This window comes from Thalassophryne amazonica, chromosome 12 (genome assembly GCF_902500255.1).
Source record: "Thalassophryne amazonica chromosome 12, fThaAma1.1, whole genome shotgun sequence".
NCBI lineage: Eukaryota > Metazoa > Chordata > Actinopteri > Batrachoidiformes > Batrachoididae > Thalassophryne > Thalassophryne amazonica.
Window position 1 is genome coordinate 18621623 of NC_047114.1, and position 22717 is coordinate 18644339.

General features: G+C 42.3%; 1 protein-coding gene across 1 annotated transcript in view; it reads left to right on the forward strand.

The window, feature by feature from the left end:
- Window positions 1–22717, forward strand: part of LOC117522403 (cadherin-12-like) — a 137533-nt gene that overhangs the window by 69604 nt on the left and 45212 nt on the right. The window contains 2 exon segments of the mRNA XM_034183796.1: window positions 284–531; window positions 19726–19868. Coding sequence (XP_034039687.1) covers window positions 284–531; window positions 19726–19868 — 391 coding nt within the window.

The window sequence follows — 22717 nt, forward strand, 5'->3', positions numbered from 1 at the left end:
ATAGAAAGCATCAGAACAAGGGTGTGGCCAGACAGAGTGAAATGCCCACCACCAAGTACCAGGAGACAGACAAGAGAGATAGAGACAGACGGACCCAAGCAGAAAAAAACAGCAAGAAAATAAATACACACAGAAAACCAATGAACAGAAATAACAAAACAAAACAGAAAATAAAACAGAAGACATGGCAAAATCTCAAACCGTGACACCTGTATACCTTTGCTATTTTTGTATCACTCAACTCTCCATAGATCACTGTTTCTTTATTCTGGTGTTTTTGCAGACTCTCGACTATGAAACCAAGATGTCATACACCTTCAAGGTAGAGGCCCATAATGTTCACCTGGGAAACTGCTTCCTCCACCTGGGACCTTTCAAGGACTCAGCTACAGTGAAGGTGAACATTCTAGACATGGATGAGTCTCCGGTGTTTACTCAGACCCATTACACATTGGACGCATATGAAGATGCTCCTCCAGGAAGCATTATTGGTTCTGCTCATGATCTTGATACCAGCAGCAGTGCTATCAGGTAAATGAGACACGTTACTGCCATACCGTGCCATCATTTTACAGAATATGTCACTTTTTTTACTACTTTGGGACGACCTGAGATTTACACTCCAGAGGACTTGTATATCTCACACAATTGTTAATAATAATAATAATAACTATTATTATGATTATATGGTTACAACACTATGCATCCTCTGACTGGCTAATTTCCGGTCTGATATTTTCCCATATCAGACAGTTACCATGCTAATCGGTCCAGATCACATATCAGATTTGTGACTTTGTTTACAATTTTCACAGTACGAAATAAAACAAAACAAAAAGCAAACAAAGACAATGGAGGATTTAACAACAAACAAACTTGAAGTGGATGTGCAAAGACCAAAAAGATGAAAACACAGCTCCGAACAGCCAAGTACAGATTGAAAACTTCATTACAAACCAGAAAACTAAAAAAAACACAATAAGAAAAATCAAGTCAGACATGAACATACTCCATAAATAACTAAACAGCATCGGAAAAAACACACAGATTGAAAGCTGACCAGCTAACAACCTTGACCATTTGTTAAGCAAGTTCTTCATAAAGGTGAAGAAAGTGAATGGGTCTGACTACAGTGGGGTAAAAGAGTATTTAGTCAGTCCATGACTGTGCAAGTTCTCCTACTTAGGAAGATGAGAGAGGTCTGTAATTTTCATCATAGGTACACTTCAACTGTGAGAGACAAAATGAGGAAAAAAAAAATCCAGGAAATAACATTGTAGGATTTTTAAAGAATTTATTTGTAAATTATGGTGGAAAATAAGTATTTGGTCAATAACAAAAGTTCAACTCAGTACTTTGTAACATAATCTTTGTTGGCAGTGACAGAGGTCAAACGTTTCCTGTAAGTCTTCACCAGGTTTGGACACACTGTAGCTGGTATTCTGGCCCATTCCTCCATGCAGATCTCCTCTAGAGCAGTGATGTTTTGGGGCTGTCGCTGGGCAAGATGGACTTTCAACTCCCTCCACAAATTTTCTGTGGGTTTGACATCTGGAAACTGGCTAGGCCACTCCAGGACCTTGAAATGCTTTTTACGGAGCCACTCCTTCATTGTTCTCACTGCTGTATTGTATCACTTCCTGTTCCGGAGCACAGCGGTGTTTTTCTGTATCTGTTAGCTGTTTAATCTGCGCAGTTAGATTGATCTAGTTATCTAGATTACGATTTGTTTCCCAGTGTAATCTTCATGTGCCTTAACTAAAGCACTCCTTCTGCTGAATCACCTCTAAATTATTTACACATTATTCACTTTGAGTGTTTTTAGGAATCCGCTAGCTTAGCGCAGCTACTAGCTCTTAGCCGATTTAGCATGGCGGCTTCTCCTGTCTCTCCCGCACTTTTCTGCTCTGGGTGTGAAATGTTTAGTTGTTCCTCGGCCTCCTTTAGCAGTAACGGTACTTGTAATAAGTGTAGCTTATTCATAGCTTTGGAGGCCAGGCTGGGCGAATTGGAGACTGGGCTCCGCACCATGGAAAATTCTACAGCTAGCCAGGCCCCTGTAGTCGGTGCGGACCAAGGTAGCTTAGCCACCGTTAGTTCCCCTCTGACAGATCCCGAGCAGCCGGGAAAGCAGGCCGACTGGGTGACTGTGAGGAAGAAGCGTAGTTCTAAACAGAAGCCCCGTGTACACCGCCAACCCATTCACATTTCTAACCGTTTTTCCCCACTCGGTGACACACCCGCCGAGGAACAAACTCTGGTTATTGGTGACTCTGTTTTGAGAAATGTGAAGTTAGCGACACCAGCAACCATAGTCAATTGTCTTCCGGGGGCCAGAGCAGGCGACATTGAAGTAAATTTGAAACTGCTGGCTAAGGCTAAGCGTAAATTTGGTAAGATTGTAATTCACGTCGGCAGTAATGACACCCGGTTACGCCAATCGGAGGTCACTAAAATTAACATTAAATCGGTGTGTAACTCTGCAAAAACAATGTCGGACTCTGTAGTTTTCTCTGGGCCCCTCCCCAATCGGACCGGGAGTGACATGTTTAGCCGCATGTTCTCCTTGAATTGCTGGCTGTCTGAGTGGTGTCCAAAAAATTAGGTGGGCTTCATAGATAATTGGCAAAGCTTCTGGGGAAAACCTGGTCTTGTTAGGAGAGACGGCATCCATCCCACTTTGGATGGAGCAGCTCTCATTTCTAGAAATCTGGCCAATTTTCTTAAATCCTCCAAACCGTGACTATCCAGGGTTGGGACCAGGAAGCAGAGTTGTAGTCTTACACACCTCTCTGCAGCTTCTCTCCCCCTGCCATCCCCTCATTACCCCATCCCCGTAGAGACGGTGTCTGCTCCCAGACCACCATAACCAGCAAAAATCTATTTAAGCATAAAAATTCAAAAAGAAAAAATAATATAGCTCCTTCAACCTGCACCACAGACTAAAACAGTTAAATGTGGTCTATTAAACATTAGGTCTCTCTCTTCTAAGTCCCTGTTGGTAAATGATATAATAATTGATCAACATATTGATTTATTCTGCCTTACAGAAACCTGGTTACAGCAGGATGAATATGTTAGTTTAAATGAGTCAACACCCCCCGAGTCACACTAACTGTCAGAATGCTCGTAGCACGGGCCGGGGCAGAGGATTAGCAGCAATCTTCCATTCCAGCTTATTAATTAATCAAAAACCCAGACAGAGCTTTAATTCATTTGAAAGCTTGACTCTTAGTCTTGTCCATCCAAATTGGAAGTCCCAAAAACCAGTTTTATTTGTTATTATCTATCGTCCACCTGGTCGTTACTGTGAGTTTCTCTGTGAATTTTCAGACCTTTTGTCTGACTTAGTGCTTAGCTCAGATAAGATAATTATAGTGGGCGATTTTAACATCCACACAGATGCTGAGAATGACAGCCTCAACACTGCATTTAATCTGTTATTAGACTCTATTGGCTTTGCTCAAAATGTAAATGAGTCCACCCACCACTTTAATCTTGTCTTAGATCTTGTTCTGACTTATGGTATGGAAATAGAGGACTTAACAGTATTCCCTGAAAACTCCCTTCTGTCTGATCATTTCTTAATAACATTTACATTTACTCTGATGGACTACTCAGCAGTGGGGAATAAGTTTCATTACACTAGAAGTCTTTCAGAAAGCGCTGTAACTAGGTTTAAGGATATGATTCCTTCTTTATGTTCTCTAATGCCATATACCAACACAGTGCAGAGTAGCTACCTAAACTCTGTAAGTGAGATAGAGTATCTCGTCAATAGTTTTACATCCTCATTGAAGACAACTTTGGATGCTGTATCTCCTCTGAAAAAGAGAGCTTTAAATCAGAAGTGCCTGACTCCGTGGTATAACTCACAAACTCGTAGCTTAAAGCAGATAACCCGTAAGTTGGAGAGGAAATGGCATCTCACTAATTTAGAAGATCTTCACTTAGCCTGGAAAAAGAGTCTGTTGCTCTATAAAAAAGCCCTCCGTAAAGCTAGGACATCTTTCTACTCATCACTAATTGAAGAAAATAAGAACAACCCCAGGTTTCTTTTCAGCACTGTAGCCAGGCTGACAAAGAGTCAGAGCTCTATTGAGCTGAGTATTCCATTAACTTTAACTAGTAATGACTTCATGACTTTCTTTGCTAACAAAATTTTACTATTAGAGAAAAAATTACTCATAACCATCCCAAAGACGTATCATTATCTTTGGCTGCTTTCAGTGATGCCGGTATTTGGTTAGACTCTTTCTCTCCGATTGTTCTGAGTTATTTCATTAGTTACTTCATCCAAACCATCAACATGTTTATTAGACCCCATTCCTACCAGGCTGCTCAAGGAAGCCCTACCATTATTTAATGCTTCGATCTTAAATATGATCAATCTATCTTTGTTAGTTGGCTATGTACCACAGGCTTTTAAGGTGGCAGTAATTAAACCATTACTTAAAAAGCCATCACTTGACCCAGCTATCTTAGCTAATTATAGGCCAATCTCCAACCTTCCTTTTCTCTCAAAAATTCTTGAAAGGGTAGTTGTAAACAGCTAACTGATCATCTGCAGAGGAATGGTCTATTTGAAGAGTTTCAGTCAGGTTTTAGAATTCATCATAGTACAGAAACAGCATTAGTGAAGGTTGCAAATGATCTTCTTATGGCCTCGGACAGTGGATTCATCTCTGTGCTTGTTCTGTTAGACCTCAGTGCTGCTTTTGATACTGTTGACCATAAAATTTTATTACAGAGATTAGAGCATGCCATAGGTATTAAAGGCACTGCGCTGCGGTGGTTTGAATCATATTTGTCTAATAGATTACAATTTGTTCATGTAAATGGGGAATCTTCTTCACAGACTAAAGTTAATTATGGAGTTCCACAAGGTTCTGTGCTAAGACCAATATTATTCACTTTATACATGCTTTCCTTAGGCAGTATTATTAGACGGTATTGCTTAAATTTTCATTGTTACGCAGATGATACCCAGCTTTATCTATCCATGAAGCCAGAGGACACACACCAATTAGCTAAACTGCAGGATTGTCTTACAGACATAAAGACATGGATGACCTCTAATTTCCTGCTTTTAAACTCAGATAAAACTGAAGTTATTGTACTTGGCCCCACAAATCTTAGAAATAAGGTGTCTAACCAGATCCTTACTCTGGATGGCATTACCCTGACCTCTAGTAATACTGTGAGAAATCTTGGAGTCATTTTTGATCAGGATATGTCATTCAAAGCACATATTAAACAAATATGTAGGACTGCTTTTTTGCATTTACACAATATCTCTAAAATTAGGACGGTCTTGTCTCAGAGTGATGCTGAAAAACTAATTCATGCATTTATTTCCTCTAGGCTGGACTATTGTAATTCATTATTATCAGGTTGTCCTAAAAGTTCCCTAAAAAGCCTTCAGTTAATTCAAAATGCTGCAGCTAGAGTACTAACGGGGACTAGAAGGAGAGAGCATATCTCACCCATATTGGCCTCTCTTCATTGGCTTCCTGTTAATTCTAGAATAGAATTTAAAATTCTTCTTCTTACTTATAAGGATTTGAATAATCAGGTCCCATCTTATCTTAGGGACCTCGTAGTACCATATCACCGCAATAGAGCGCTTCGCTCTCAGACTGCAGGCTTACTTGTAGTTCCTAGGGTTTGTAAGAGTAGAATGGGAGGCAGAGCCTTCAGCTTTCAGGCTCCTCTCCTGTGGAACCAGCTCCCAATTCAGATCAGGGAGACAGACACCCTCTCTACTTTTAAGATTAGGCTTAAAACTTTCCTTTTTGCTAAAGCTTATAGTTAGGGCTGGATCAGGTGACCCTGAACCATCCCTTAGTTATGCTGCTATAGACGTAGACTGCTGGGGGTTCCCATGATGCACTGTTTCTTTCTCTTTTGCTCTGTATGCACCACTCTGCATTTAATCATTAGTGATCGATCTCTGCTCCCCTCCACAGCATGTCTTTTTCCTGGTTCTCTCCCTCAGCCCCAACCAGTCCCAGCAGAAGACTGCCCCTCCCTGAGCCTGGTTCTGCTGGAGGTTTCTTCCTGTTAAAAGGGAGTTTTTCCTTCCCACTGTGGCCGGGTGCTTGCTCGCGGGGGGTCGTTTTGACCGTTGGGGTTTTGCGTGATTGCTGTGTGGCCTTGCCTTGCAGTGTGAAGCGCCTTGGGGCGGCTGTTTGTTGTGATTTGGCGCTATATAAAAGAGAATTGATTGATTGATTGATTGATTGTCCGAGCGGTGTGTTTGGGATCATTGTCATGCTGGAAGACCCAGCCATGTTGCATCTTCAATGCTCTCACTGATGGAAGGAGGTTTTGGCTTAAAATCTCACAATACATGGCCCCGTTCATTCTTCCCTTAACATGGATCAGTCATCCTGTCCCCTTTGCAGAAAAACAGCCCCAAAGCATGATGTTTCCACCTCCGTGCTTCACAGTAGATATGGTGTTCTTGGAATGCAACTCAGCATTCTTCTTCCTCCAAACAGGACGAGTTGAGTTTTTAACCAAAAAGTTTGATTTTGGTTTCATCTGACCACATGATATTCTCCCAATCCTCTTCTGGATCATCCATATGCTCTCTGGCAAACTTAAGATGGGCCTGGACATGTACTGGCTTAAGCAGGGGGACACGCCTGGCACTGCAGGATTTGAGTCCCTCTCTGCGTAGTGTGTAGCCTTTGTTACTTTGGCCCCAGCTCTCTGCAGGTCAGTCATCAGGGCCCTCTGTGTAGTTCTGGGATTTTTGTTCACCATTCTCATGATCATTTTGACCGCACGGGATGACATCTTGCCTGGAGCCCCAGATCGAGGGAGATTATCACTGGTCTTGTATGTCTTCCATTTTCTTACAATTGCTCCTTCGACAGCTCTTTGGTCTTGGCCATGGTTGAGTTTGGAGTCTGACTGTTTGAGGCTGTGGACAGGTGTCTTTTATACAGATAACAAGTTCAAACAGGTGCCATTAATACAGGTAACAGGTGAAGGACAGAAGAGCTTCTTAAAGAAGAAGTTACAGGTCTGTGAGAGCCAGAAATCTTGCTTGTTTGTGGGTGACCAAATACTTATTTTCCACCATAATTTACAAATAAATTCTTTAAAAATCCTAAAATGTGATTTCCTGGATTTTTTTTTTCTCATTTTGTCTCTCATAGTTGAAGTGTACCTATGTTGAAAATTACAGACCGCTCTCATCTTTCTAAGTCAAAGAACTTACACAATCAGGGGCTGACTAAATACTCTTTTACCCCACTGTATGAGCCCAACAGCCGTAATATCAGAAGTATACGTGTTTATATAGTTTATATTAGCCATATAATAAACAAATTATTAACCTTGCTTACTCGGTCTGTATGGGAAAATATCAGACCTCAGGGTTTTTTGCACACTACGCTACACTCAGCTTAAAATCCCTTATTATTGTTACTACTACTACTAATAGCAGTCTATATAGGGCTTTCCCGGAATAAAGCCCTTCTCAAAAGAAACTTCAATAATAAGAAATAACAAGAGTACACTTAAACAATGCAAAAAAATTCCCAAATTAAAGAACTTATAATGCACAATAAAGGTGCTACTTATATTCCGGTGCCATTTATGTTTGTTTTTTTCCTCTTCAGGGTGCATTTCTTGACAGGTGCATCTTATACTCTGAAAAATATTGGTGGTGTTCAATCCAAGGCCTCAGTCATAGCATGACACATACATTTAAATTCCATCTTTTCTATATTACAAGGTGGTGTAAATGTCAAAGTCTCAAATTTCACCTGTGTCATTTATCGTTGCCGCTATTACAACACAGGATACCTACTTATGGCTGATCAACATTGTTAGACTGATAAGGCTTAAAGTAAATAACATGTAATATTTGGCTCCATATGTCTTTCTTGAAATAACTGCATCAAGTTGGCACTAAACTGGCATCACCAAGATGATGGTTTCTTCCTTAGATCTGCTTTTCCAAGCTTTCATTTGTTGCATCTTTTGAATGATTTTGCCCTTCAATCTCCTCTTCAGGAGGTGAAATGCTGCTTTGTTGGCTTAAGGTTTGTTGATTTACTTGACCACTCAATCCTTTGTACATTTGGCTGTATTCTGGATTGTAGTACTGCATGACAAAGTTCTTTATGATTATTTGTGATTCAAAATTTCATTTTTGATGCAAAATATGGAGGTAGCCTTCAGAATTCATTCTGCTGCTGCCATCATGAGTTAGATCATCAATAAAGCTTTAAAAGCATGTTCAAGAAGCAGCCTTGAAAGTCCAAGCCATTAGACTACCTGACCATTTCACGGAGTCTGTGTTGGAGGTGTCAGAGAGGAGGATGTTGAGGAAACTGCTCAGAATCCTGGACAACACTTCCCACCCCCTACATGCCACACTGACGTCCTGTCAGAGCACCTTCAGTAGACTGAAACCACTGAAGTGCACTGCAGAACACCACAGGAGGTCTTTCCTACCTTGTGGCAATCAGACTGTATAAGTCCTCCCCCTTTTGCAGGATGAATACATTGAATACATTGAATACATTATCAATACATTATGTTCAATATTATCAAGCATTTTGTGCAAATGTCTTCCAGTCATTTCATAAAATCTTTTGTACTTACTGTAAATAAAAAAAAAAAAAAAATGCGCCACATATTTTCAATGAGTGACAGATCTGGACTGCAGGCCGGTCTAGTACCTGCACTCTTTTACTACGTAGCCACGTGCAGAATGTGGCTTGGCATTGTCTTGCTGAAATAAGCAGTGATGTCCCTGAAAAAAATGTTGCTTGGATGGCAGCATGTGTTGCTCCAAAACCTGGATGTACCTTTCAGCATTGATGGTGCCATCAGAGATGTGTAAGTTGCCCATGCCATGGGCACTAACACACCCCCATACCATCACAGATGCTGGCTTTTGAACTTTGTGCTGGTAACAATCTGGAGGGTCTTTTTCCTTTTTGTGCGGAGGATACAACATCCATGATTTCCAAAAACAGTTTGAAATGTGGACTCATCAGACCACAGCACACTTTTCCACTTTGCGTCTGACCATTTCAAATGAGCTCGGTCCCAGAGAAGGCTGCGGCGTTTCTGGATGTTGTTGATGTACGGTTTTTACTTTGCATGGTAGAGTTTTAACTTCACTTGTAGAAGTAGAGATGAACTGTGTTAACTGACAATGGTTTTCTGAAGTGTTCCTGAGCCCAAGCGGTAAGATCCATTACACAATGATGATTTTTAATGCAGTGCCGCCTGAGGGATCGAAGGTCACGGGCATTCATTGTTGGTTTTCAGTCTTGCCGCTTACGTGCAGAAAATTCTCCAGATTCTGTGAATGTTCTGATTATACTATGGACTGTAGATGATGGAATCCCTAAATTCCTTGCAACTGAACGCTAAGAAACATTGTTTTTAAACTGTTGGACTATTTTTTCACACTTTTTTTTAAAGTTGAAAGTGTATCAATATCTACCAATACCTATCATTGCCACAATGTATTGTGCACAAATATAATATCACAATTTTCTGTCACAAAGAGAAAGTTTTAATCATAATAATACATTATTGAAGTAACCTCTGATTGAAGAGGAACAATGTGGGTTCCATCCTGGTCATGGAACAACCAACCAGCTCTTCATTCTTCCAAGGACCCTGGAGGGTGCCTGGGAGTATGGCCATCGAGTCTACATGTGTTTTGTGGACTTGGAGAAGGCGTATGATCGGGTACCCCAGGAGATACTGTGGGAGGTGCTGTGGGAGTATGGAGTGAGAGCTGTGTTTGAGTGCTCGGCAGTAAATTGTAATCATTTCCAATGGGGGTTGGTTGTCACCAGTCCTGTTTGTGATATTCATGGACAAGATATCAAGGCGTAGTCTGGGAAGAGGGTCTTCAGTTCAGAGGGTGCAGGGTCTCCTCACTGCTATTTGAAGATGATGTAGTCCCGTTGGCTTCACTGACCTGTGACCTCCATTGTTCACTGGATCAGTTTGCAGCCGAGTGTGAAGCAGCTGGGATGAGGATCAGCACTTCTAAATCTGAGGACATAGTTCTCAGCAGGAAACTGATGGATTGCCTACAATTCACTTGACACAAGTGAAGGACTTCAAGTACCTTGGGGTCTTGTTCACGAGCATGAGATTGGCCTTCCTTCTGCTCCTTCCACGCTCACCTGCTTTCAATTTACAGCTCATCACTTGGGTGTATATATACTGTTCATTCTACTTTGTTTCTTTACCAGATTGCCCTGTGCCTTCTTTCCAGCTCTCGGTTTTGTGTTCCATAGCCCTGCCTGCCTCATCGTGTTCTTGACCTCCTGCCCATTTGTTCCAACCTCATTTAAGCCTGATGATTATATTACTGCTGCTGTGTGATTACGCCACTGAGCTCCTCCCCGGGGCCACTCCCCCATGGGGAAAGCTTTTTTCTCATTCTGCACCTGAATACCGTGTTATGAATGAGTACATACAGGAGTCCTTAACAGCTGGCTTGATTCGCTCATCGTCGTCGCCCGCAGGGGCAGGTTGCTTCTTTGTTGAAAAGAAGATTAAGACACTCCGCCACTGCATCGATTACCGTGGTTTGAACGAAATCACAGTAAAAAATAGTTACCCGCTGCCTATAATCTCCTCCACATTTGAGTTATTGGAAGGAGCCACAGTTTTTACTAAGCTCGACCTGCGGAACGCATAACATTTGGTTAGGATTAAACAAGGCTACAAATGGAAGACGGGCTTCAACACACCCTCCGGTCATTATGAATATCTTGTGATACCATTTGGACTCACGAATGCGCCTGCCATTTTCCAAAACTTGGTCAGTGATGATTTAATGCTTCGATCTTAAATATGATCTATCTATCTTTGTTAGTTGGCTATGTACCACAGGCTTTTAAGGTGGCAGTAATTAAACCATTACTTAAAAAGCCATCACTTGACCCAGCTATCTTAGCTAATTATAGGCCAATCTCCAACCTTCCTTTTCTCTCAAAAATTCTTGAAAGGGTAGTTGTAAAACAGCTAACTGATCATCTGCAGAGGAATGGTCTATTTGAAGAGTTTCAGTCAGGTTTTAGAATTCATCATAGTACAGAAACAGCATTAGTGAAGGTTACAAATGATCTTCTTATGGCCTCGGACAGTGGACTCATCTCTGTGCTTGTTCTGTTAGACCTCAGTGCTGCTTTTGATACTGTTGACCATAAAATTTTATTACAGAGATTAGAGCATGCCATAGGTATTAAAGGCACTGCGCTGCAGTGGTTTGAATCATATTTGTCTAATAGATTACATTTTGTTCATGTAAATGGGGAATCTTCTTCACAGACTAAAGTTAATTATGGAGTTCCACAAGGTTCTGTGCTAGGACCAATTTTATTCACTTTATATATGCTTCCCTTAGGCAGTATTATTAGACGGTATTGCTTAAATTTTCATTGTTACGCAGATGATACCCAGCTTTATCTATCCATGAAGCCAGAGGACACACACCAATTAGCTAAACTGCAGGATTGTCTTACAGACATAAAGACATGGATGACCTCTAATTTCCTGCTTTTAAACTCAGATAAAACTGAAGTTATTGTACTTGGCCCCACAAATCTTAGAAACATGGTGTCTAACCAGATCCTTACTCTGGATGGCATTACCCTGACCTCTAGTAATACTGTGAGAAATCTTGGAGTCATTTTGATCAGGATATGTCATTCAAAGCGCATATTAAACAAATATGTAGGACTGCTTTTTTGCATTTACGCAATATCTCTAAAATCAGAAAGGTCTTGTCTCAGAGTGATGCTGAAAAACTAATTCATGCATTTATTTCCTCTAGGCTGGACTATTGTAATTCATTATTATCAGGTTGTCCTAAAAGTTCCCTAAAAAGCCTTCAGTTAATTCAAAATGCTGCAGCTAGAGTACTGACGGGGACTAGAAGGAGAGAGCATATCTCACCCATATTGGCCTCTCTTCATTGGCTTCCTGTTAATTCTAGAATAGAATTTAAAATTCTTCTTCTTACTTATAAGGTTTTGAATAATCAGGTCCCATCTTATCTTAGGGACCTCGTAGTACCATATCACCCCAATAGAGCGCTTCGCTCTCAGACTGCAGGCTTACTTGTAGTTCCTAGGGTTTGTAAGAGTAGAATGGGAGGCAGAGCCTTCAGCTTTCAGGCTCCTCTCCTGTGGAACCAGCTCCCAATTCAGATCAGGGAGACAGACACCCTCTCTACTTTTAAGATTAGGCTTAAAACTTTCCTTTTTGCTAAAGCTTATAGTTAGGGCTGGATCAGGTGACCCTGAACCATCCCTTAGTTATGCTGCTATAGACGTAGACTGCTGGGGGGTTCCCATGATGCACTGTTTCTTTCTCTTTTTGCTCTGTATGCACCACTCTGCATTTAATCATTAGTGATCGATCTCTGCTCCCCTCCACAGCATGTCTTTTTCCTGGTTCTCTCCCTCAGCCCCAACCAGTCCCAGCAGAAGACTGCCCCTCCCTGAGCCTGGTTCTGCTGGAGGTTTCTTCCTGTTAAAAGGGAGTTTTTCCTTCCCACTGTAGCCAAGTGCTTGCTCACAGGGGGTCGTTTTGACCGTTGGGGTTTTACATAATTATTGTATGGCCTTGCCTTACAATATAAAGCGCCTTGGGGCAACTGTTTGTTGTGATTTGGCGCTATATAAAAAAGTTGATTGATTGATTGATTGATGTGCTACATGACTTCCTTAATAAGTTTGTCTTTGTCTACGTGGATGATTTTGTTATTTTTTCCCCTGATCTGGGCACCCACACCCGACATGCTCTCTAGGTGTTACAGACTTTATTGGAAAATGGGCTGTTTGTGAAAGCTGAGAAATGTGAATTTCATAAATCCATGGTCTCTTTTTTAGGTTTTGTAATTTCCACAGGGGAGATTAAGATGGATCCCGTAAAGGTGCCGTTCTGTTTCAGAGGAATCCCTCTGACAGCCAGTTGCATCCGTGCGCCTTTTTGTCAAAAAAACTGACCCCAGCAGAGCGTAGCAGTTAAAGTGGCTTTGGAGGAGTGGCAGCACTGGCTGGACGGGGCACAATTCCCGTTCATAGCCTACACTGATCACAAAAACCTTGAATACCTCCGCACTGCCAAACGTGTCAACTCCTGCCAGGCCCGATGGGCAATATTTTTCAGTCATTTTAATTTCACTCTGTCCTACGATCCAGGCACTAAAAATGGTAAACCTGATGCTTTATCTCAGTTGGGAGACCCGGTAGACGTGCCCATTCATCCGGGAATGATTTTGCCTGCCTCATGTGTGTGTCCGCCCTAACTTGGGACATTGAGTCCAAAATTAAATCGGCAGTCAGGGATGCGCCAGTCCCTGCCGGGTGTCCACAGGGAAAACTTTTTTTTCCTCCTAACCTCAGGAGTGAGACAATCCGCTGGTGTCATGACTGCCAGTTCTGTCATCCCGGAATTAAGAAAACTTTGTTTATAGTACAGCAAAGATTTTGGTGGCCAGGACTAGTTAAGGACATCACTGAATATGTATCCGCCTACCAGGTATGTGCTATGCATAAGTCCTCGAGCCACTCACTCACCCTTGTTGCCGTTACCTGTCCAGACTCACCCATGGTCTCATATTGCAATGAATTTTGTAACCGGCTGTCCGCCCTCTAAGGGACACACTGTTGTTTTGACTGTGGCAGATCACCTCTCGAAGATGGTTCATTTCATTCCTCTGAGTAAATTACTGTCAGCTCGGGAAACTGCTGTGGTCATTTAAACCAGGTTTTTAAACTACACAGTCTGCCTCAGGATATAGTCTCTGATCATGGCCCGCAGTTTGTATCCCATTTCTGGCGAGAGTTTTGCCGTCTCCTCAGGGGGTCACATCCAGCTTTACCTCGGGTTACCATCCACCGGCCAATGGGCAGGCGGAATGGATAAATTAAGAATTAGAGAAAGGCCTCCGGTTGCTTGCATCACGACACCCCGCCTCCTAGTCAGAACAACTTCCTTGGATCGAACTTCCCCATAATAGTTTACCCTCAACTTCCACTGGTTATTCCCCCTTTCACGTGGTTTTTGGTCACCAGCCTGCACTTTTTCCCTCGATTGATCTCAGCTTCCTGGTTCCCTCAGTTATCAGTCTGATTCTTCATTGCAGACGAACCTGGGAGCGGGCACGGAACATTTTGTCGCGTTCCATGATGATTTATAAGGCGGCCGCTGACCATAAGAGGACCGCTGCCCCGTCCTACATCCCGGGGCAGAAGGTATGGCTCTCTACATACCACTTGACTCTTAAGGGCGTACCCAGGAAATTGGCTCCCAGGTTCGTCGGTGCCTTCCCGGTCTCCAAAGTCATTAATCCCGTTTCTGTCTGTCTCCGTCTCCCTCGGCCCATGCGTGTCCACCCCACTTGCCATGTCAGCAATATCAAACCTGTTCAGTCGAGCATTTATGCCCTCTGCCATTCCCCCACCGCCTGTCCGGTGTGTGGATGGTGGCCCGGTTTTCACCGTGCGCCGGGTCCTGGCCTCTCGCCTGTGTGATTGTGGGTTTCAGTATTTGGTCGATTGGAATGGTTATGGCAGCCCCTCCCACTTTATTTTGGATCCCGCCCTTGTTCGCGACTTTCACGCCGCTCACCCCGGTGTAACAGTTTATCTTCCCCCTGGATATCTTATCCCCCATGGGGGACGTTGTCCTAGGATATATTACCCCCACCTTGGATATCTTACTCCCCACCCCAATATCTTGCCAAAACATGCACGCATACATATACACAGAGGCCACTTGGCTTTTAAGGCCAAAACTAAGTTTTGCAAGATATGTTTGTCAGTATGTATGTTTTTTTTTTGTTTGTTTGTAATCGTTGCATTTTTCACCTTTAACTCGCTGTGCAGCACACAGTTTACATCGCAAACTCTTGCAAGTTTACATATAAGCAGCCATAGTAAAGTACCATTCCGTACACAAAATGATCAAGCTCAAGGTCAAAGGTCAAGATCACAGGAAGGAAATTCAATGAAACAACTCTCCTGGTCACAATTTTTTGAAATTTTGCCTCAAAATTTGACATGAACATAGTGATAGGCCTTGCCCATAAGCCATTACCTGGGATAAGCAATTGACCTTGACCTTCAGAGTTTTGCTTCAGGTTAAATGTCACCTAAATTAGGTTAAACTTCAGACTACAGTAAAACATGTCATACAATACATCAAATTGAAGGGCTTGATGAGAGGATCTAGAATATAGCAAACGGTTTAAGTTATGAGGTCATTTGATGATGTAAAAATGATACAATTTATTGTTTGGGTTGATAGGGTTCTAATAAGGAACAGTTTGCACCATCTGTCATGCTTAGTTATCATGTTGCAGGTTAACATATGTCACCTGTCATAGTATCCATTGGACATCAACCTTGTTTGACCTTTATTTTGGAAAACAAACATTCAACACAGTCAAAACTATTCCATTTATTAAACCTTTGCTTTCACTCTTTATTTATGACCTAGCTTGTACAAAAGAGATTTGAGAAGGGTGGCAGACATTATAGGCCCCTCATTTTCATTATGTTTCTTAAATATGTTTCTTTGCCTACTATTGTGTCTGTGTGTATGGGTTTGTGTGTGCGTGCACACATGCTATTGTGTGTTCTATACATATACTGTGGATATTTTATGCAAAACTAAACTGGAGTATTTTACATCACATCACATATTTCAGGTTGTCAATCAGGTCCATATATTTGTAGAGTACATTTGGAAGGGGGATTTAAAGATACTTCATAACGAAAGATTACTATTGTAGATAGCTATAGATACATACAGAAAGAATACCAATATCACTCACCATCAATCACACTGCTTCATCAGGGACCATAAATCATCGATGAAATATAGAGTTTAAAGGTTGCTCTATCCTGATTGGGCCTTATCAAGGTTTGGGTTAATCAGTGCTGCCCTGTAGGATTTTTTTTAACCTTAATTTACCAGGAATAAAACTCATTGAGATTAAAGCCCCGTTTACACACAGACGGTAAGAGCTCCCGGGAGCGTCCCGGAAGAGTTTTTGTCCGTCTTAAGGATCACATGCCATTGTTAACGCCGGCACTAGGGGGTGTGGCTTAGTTCCGGCTTTACCGGGAATCGTCGAAAAATTATTCAACATGTCAAATAATTCCGGGAGCGCTCCCGGAGACCTCCCGTGATGACAGTGACAACGCGAACAATGACGTTTGATACTTTTTAATCGCCGTTTCATCCTGCCGCTTCCTGTAGTGCTGCAGTTCTCGTCGCGCCGCGATGACCAATCAGGGACTGAATATGTAGTGACGTGGAGATGTCTGGAGTTTCAAGATGTGAACATGTCCTGTATCTGGTAGCAGCCTGTAAGCAGGACTTATGTCTCTTTTGTCCTTTATTTTACAATCATGACAGAGTTTTTGGAGCGAGCAGCACCACCACAGCAGCGTGGAGCGGAGTTTCTTTTTATTTTTATTTTACGTGTGTGCGCGCGCGAATCGTCCTGGAGATTATTTTGCTTATTAGCTACACAGCTGTATAATAAAGCAAATGGTGACTGGCTTCTAAACACAATTATGACAGAGTTTTTTGGGGGAAAGAGCGGAGGAGCAGCCCCGCAGCAAACAGCAGCGGGGAGTTTCTTTTTTCTTCTTTTTTTTTACGTGCGCGCGAGCGAATCGTCTGTAGAGAATATTTTATTAATTAACTACACAGATGTATAATAAAACAAATGGTGACTGGTTTCTAAACACAATTATGACAGAGTTTTCGACCTACTCTCGACCTACTGGTCAATCTTCGTTCGTACTCTCACCTATGGTGATGAGGGTTGGGTCATGACCGAAGAACTAGACTGTGGGTACAAGCGGCTGAAATGGACTTCCTAAGGCAGGTGGCTGGTGTCTCCCTTAGAGATAGGGTGAGAAGCTCAGTCATCTGTGGGGAACTCAGAGTAGAGCCATTGCTCCTTGACATTGTAAGGAGCCAGCTGAGGTGGTTTGGGCATTTGGTAAGGATGCCCCCTGGGTGTCTCCCTAGGGAGGTGCTCCAGGCATGTTCAACTGGGAGGAGACCTCGGGGACAACCCAGGACTAGGTGGAGAGATTATATTTCCATACTGACCTGGGAACACCTTGGGATCCCCCAGTCAGAGGTGGTCAATGTGGCACGGGAAAGGGGAGTCTGGGATCCCCTGCTTTTTCTGTTGCCCCCGTGACTTGATCCTGGATAAGCGATTGAAGATGAGTGAGTGATGAATGAGAAGTAAATGCACATGGTGCAAAGAATAAGCACATGTAGGCCTAGGACTGGCTTATAACAACACAACAACAAACAACCCAAATAATAGAATGCCTAGTTCAACTTGGAAAAGTTATTCCCTCCTTTAGTGAGACTTCTGGCACAGAGAGGAGGCAGCTAGTCTCTCATAGTCTGGACAGTAGAAGCTGAGAGCCAGCTGTAAGCAGGCCGCCAAGTGTTCATCAGTCATTTTGAATCTGTATTTTGACTTGACGATTTTTGTATGTGAAAAAGCAGACTCACACAAATATGTAGATCCAAGAAGTGCAGTCAAATTTTGTCGTTTGTCTGAGGTTATGATACTTCTTTTTCTGCATTAAATTCCAGAATTGGACATTCATGTCAGGTGTTGTGCTGGATTTGAGCTCAGTGAAAATTTTCAGTGTGAGGATCTCATTCTCAAGAGCACAGCTATCCAGGTTGAAGAGTGATGCCACTTTGGATGTTCCACATCTATATTTTCCCCAAATGGAAAACAGAGAAAACTGATAACAGGCTCAATGGATGCAAAGTCAGTAAAGCACCTGTCAAATTCTGACAAGATGCTCTGCACTTGATCATCTTAACGTGCACTTTGAAGTGCCGCAGTGTTTGCCCTGATGCTTAAGTTCTGTGTCCATTCTGTTGCAACCTGCTTGATAGCAGGTGTAACTTGCTTTTAAATATGTTCACAGAGCTAACCATGTTGATGATGGGTTTGTCCTTGAGCTTGTCGGTCAGATCGGTAAGAAAGGCTAAATCCAACAGCCAATGACTGCTTTCTAGCTGTGCATATTCAGCATGGTGTGAACGTTTCAGAAATTCTTAAATTTTGGGCAACAATTCAGAAAACCATTCCAGAAATTTACCTCTGCGTGCAGCAGCAGGTGGGTGCCTCCACCTGCACATGGAATAAACACCTCCTCAGTCTCTTGGCCTGAACAGAACATGCAGTCTTGTTAGCCACATCCATCACCTCTTCCATATTTACAGACTGTTGTGCTGATAGCCGACTTTTCAATTCCTGGACTTTTTGGGTGTGCAGCGGTGATTTAGCCGGGAAGTTTGCATCATAGCTATTCTTATGGTTCAGTTTGAAGTGCCTCTCCATGTTCCCTTTCTTTGGTAAAGCCACATTTGCATTGCAGATAAGACAGATAGAGTTGCCATTCGAATAAGTGAAAAAATAATCCTACTCCCACTCTGAATCAAAATAAATTTTTGATTTTTGTAGCCTTTGCCAATGTAGCATTCCCTTCTCTTCTTCTTCTTCTTTTTCTTCTTCTCCTTTGGCATTTACCGGCATTACAGCAGCACTAAATCCTCTTGATGAGTGATGAGTCCAGATTTTTTCGTGCAATCGACTATTAGTAGTAGCAGTAATTGTTAAGGAAAGAGACACCTTTGTGCTGCAAAATGTTGCCAAACCTGGTGCACATATACTTTGTCATACAGGGAGTGACATTGGCTATTGAGCACTTTAGTAGTAGTAGTTGTTGTTGTTGTTGTGGTTAAAGGAAGAGACACTTTTGGCCTGCAGAACTGAGCCAAAGTTGGCAAAATATACTTTGACATACAAGGAATCACATAGACCATTGAACACTTTAGTAGAAGTAGTAGTAGTAATAGTTGTTGTTGTTGTTCAGGGAAGAGACACTTTTGCCCAGCAGAACTGAGCCAAGGTTGGTGCACTTATACGTTGACATACGGGGAGTGACATAGGCTATTGAGCCCTTTAGTAGTAGTCATAGTAATAGTAGCAGTAGGTGTAGTTGTTGTTGTTGTTGTTGTTAAGGGAAGAGACACTTTGGTGGTACAGAATTTAGCCAAACCTGGCACACATATACTTTGACATATGGGGAGTGGCACAGGCTATTGAGCACTTTAGTAGTACTCATAGTAATAGCAGTAGTAGCTCTTGTTGTTGTTAAGGAAAGAGACACTTTTGTGGTACAGAATTTAGCCAAACCTGGCACAGATATACTTTGACATATGGGGAGTGACATAGGCTTTTGAGCACTTTAGTAGTATAGTAGTAGTAGTAGCTAAAGGGAGAGACACTTTAATACTGCTTCATAATCTGCAAATGTGCCAAAAAGTTGGTGACATACTTTTCTATTCTGTTCTTTTTCTTTGGAACTTTTTATCTATTCATTTAGTAGTAACAGTAGTAGCAGCAGCAGCAGTAGTAGTAGTAGTAGTAGTAGTAGTAATAGCAGCTGTCTCTTCTTGAGCAGCTTTAGTTGCACCCTAGCAGTTCTCTGGAATCCAGGATAGGTGGGAGGTGATAGGTTTTTTTGGTAAAGATGGGGCAGGTAATCAGCTAGTGTTTTCTAAAGTAACATGTTTTTTCGTGATGTCACAGAATAAAACAAAGTATTTTTCCAATGACAGAGTGTTTGCTGCTATAATCTGACCTGATCTCTTTAGGTATTCACTGGACTGGCACAGCGACTCTGATCACATCAGCTATATTGACATTGACAACATTGATGGAACCCTTTTTACTACTGATTTCCTGGACAGAGAGGCAGCTGTTCAGCACAACATCACTGTGCTGGCAACCAAAGTCAGTATGTATTCCAGAAACATAATAATGCATATCCTGAAGAAATGTCCCTTAGGGGATTAATACTGTACCTACTATTATAACACAGGATGAACAGCCTGGAACTGAAGGAAAAAAATGTACATAAGTTTGGGCGTGGGCTGAAAAGTTGTGCCTCCTAATACCAAGTTGGCAGCCTTGCAGCCCGCACAGCCCCAGCGACCCAGAGCTCTTCTTGCTTTAGCAACTTTTGAACAGACACACAAATGGAAATCTTGTCTGTTGTTTTGGACATGCACCCAGACAGGTTCCATTCCATGAGATTACACACTGAGAGACATGCACGAAGACCAACAGGGTCACCAAGAGGAGATCAAGATGTGAGAGGAGGCAGAAGTGGGGTAGGACAGCTCGGATCTGTGCTAGGTTACAAGTAGCCCTGCATAACCCTGCCCTTCCCGGCATCTTCCTCACTAATGTCCATGAGATTATGAATTACCATCAACAACAGTACTTAGAGAGTGTATCGTGGTGATAACAGAGAAATGGCCGCATGAAAAATCCCCGACCTAGCTGTTGAGCTGCACATCCAATGATAAAACAAGAAGAGGATGTGTGTGTGTGTGTGTGTGTGTGTGTGTGTGTGTGTGTGTGTGTGTGTGTGTGTGTGTGTGTGTGTGTGTGTGTGTGTGTGTGTGTGTGTGTGTGTGTGTGTGTGTGTGTGTGTGTGTGTGTGTGTGTGTGTGTGTGTTGATATTCACAGTTTGTGCACAGACACAACTGTTATTAAGAGACATCCTTGCCTGGATCTGGAGTTCCTAATGCTTAAATGCAGACCTTTTTACCTGTCCAGAGAATTCTCAACTGTCTTCATCACTAGGGATGGGTATTGAGAACCAGTTCTTTTCGAGATTCGTTAAGAAATGGTTCAATTCACCGATATCAAAAGCCTTTTTGCTCAAAGATTCCCTTATCGGTCCTTCAGAGCGGCCGTTGTTTTTGAGGGTGTTTGTTGGGAAAATGATCATTTCTCTATGCAGCAGGTCTGTAATCAACAGCTTCTTTAACAGCTCTACTTTGAAGCTTGAACCAGCGAAGCAGTGCTCCAACCCGCTGCTTCGTTGGTTGTCTGCTTCATTGCTTTTCAGAAGCAGAAAGTCCACTTCTTAAACCCTCTCAAAGCCATTTAAAGATGTCAATCATGAGTCACTTTTGTGCTGATTAAAATCACTAATTGGGACTCTTGTCTTCTTGCAGGCAAGAAACGAGAATCGTCCTCTGTTCCGTTCGCACCTCTCCAAATGCTGCGCTGGTCTCTGTCGAGTAAAATTAGAGTCCAGCTGGAATTAATAACTTCAAAGCGAATCGCTGTTTTAAATCAAATGACACCTCTTTCCAAACGTTGTAATACAAACAATGAACTACAATCAACTAAAATGTCTTTTCCTCTCAAAATGAGACATCCTGCATTCTTTTTGAATTACATCCTGACATGCATTGCAGCCGGCTGAGTTCAGCTCAGAGGCTATGGATTTACATTTATGCCTTTAATGTCTGAAAGGAAATACCTTTGACAAAACTTACAGATTTTGTTTATTTCTATTTATGTCCAGAGATCAAGGATCCAGTGACCAATCTTATATTTATTATTTACTTTAAGATTCAATAAAATATTGTTGATATAGAAAACCTGTAAAGCCTACTTTTAGTACGCAGAAAATTCACAACAAGTACTGATAAGGGAATTGATAAGGAATCCGGTCGATATGCGGAATCGGTAATGGCATCGATATCGATAAAATCTCTGCGAGCCATGAGGAAGCAATATAATGTTATCCACAAGTAACAAAATAAACACCCAGAGTTTTTTTTGTTTGTTTGTTTGTTTGTTTGTTTTCTTTTGGTAGGTGACTTAACTCTTGACTCACCTCTTACACAGTCAGTAGTTACCTTTGAAGGTAATGAGACCTTCAAGACTTTACAAGGAATACTTCAAGTTTTCAAGGAACACTACACATATATTTTTCACATTACAGAATACCAAAAGATGAGGATGACGCAGCTTCACTAGCCCTACCTATTACTGCATGGGTGTAAATATACTTGGATATAAGCAAACTTTAGTGTGCATATTTGTCAGAATCCCACCACTCATGATGGACAGATCTCAGGGTGCCTGTGCTCCCACTTTTTCTTCAAAGTTTAAGTCCAGACACCCTGGTAAAACATGTCCACACAAAGGAGACTGGGCCTTATACGGCCCACTGGGCGCTGGATAGTAACAGTCCTTCAGACCACGTTAAGAGTTTTATATGTTTTTTAATGCCATGTTGGCTTTATCTGTGCTGATTCTGGTGTGAAAGAAGTTACTGAGGAGTTTTTAACAGTGTGCAGTAGCGGTTTTTGGCACAGGTGCCTGGGTGGCATTTTTTCATGACACATGGGGGTGGGGGGTTGGCATGAGCACTTAAAAAAAACTGGCAAATTGGCACTCCCTGCAGCTGCAGGTGCCCCTACTTACTGAGGTGCACAGAACAGAAGCAGTGTGAGAGGTTTGTTGGTTGTCTCCTGCGTTGTCACCAGAGACAGGTGCTCTCCTCCCTGTGCGTCCTACTCTCCTTTGGCTCCGGATGGAGCATTCTGCTCCCATTTCCCCGCTGCTCCGCTCAGCGAGATCCTGCTGTCTGGTTCCACAGCATCTCTTCTGGCAGGGCAGTGCCCACTTAGGACACAGCACAGAACCAAAACTCTGCACCACATTTTTCTGCGGGTCATCCAGCACCAAAATGGCAAGAAGAATGAGGCAGGGAGGCAGTTTATGAAATAAAAGGCGTTTGAAAGTGGACAGACAGGGTGTAAGAACAGGTTTGTATC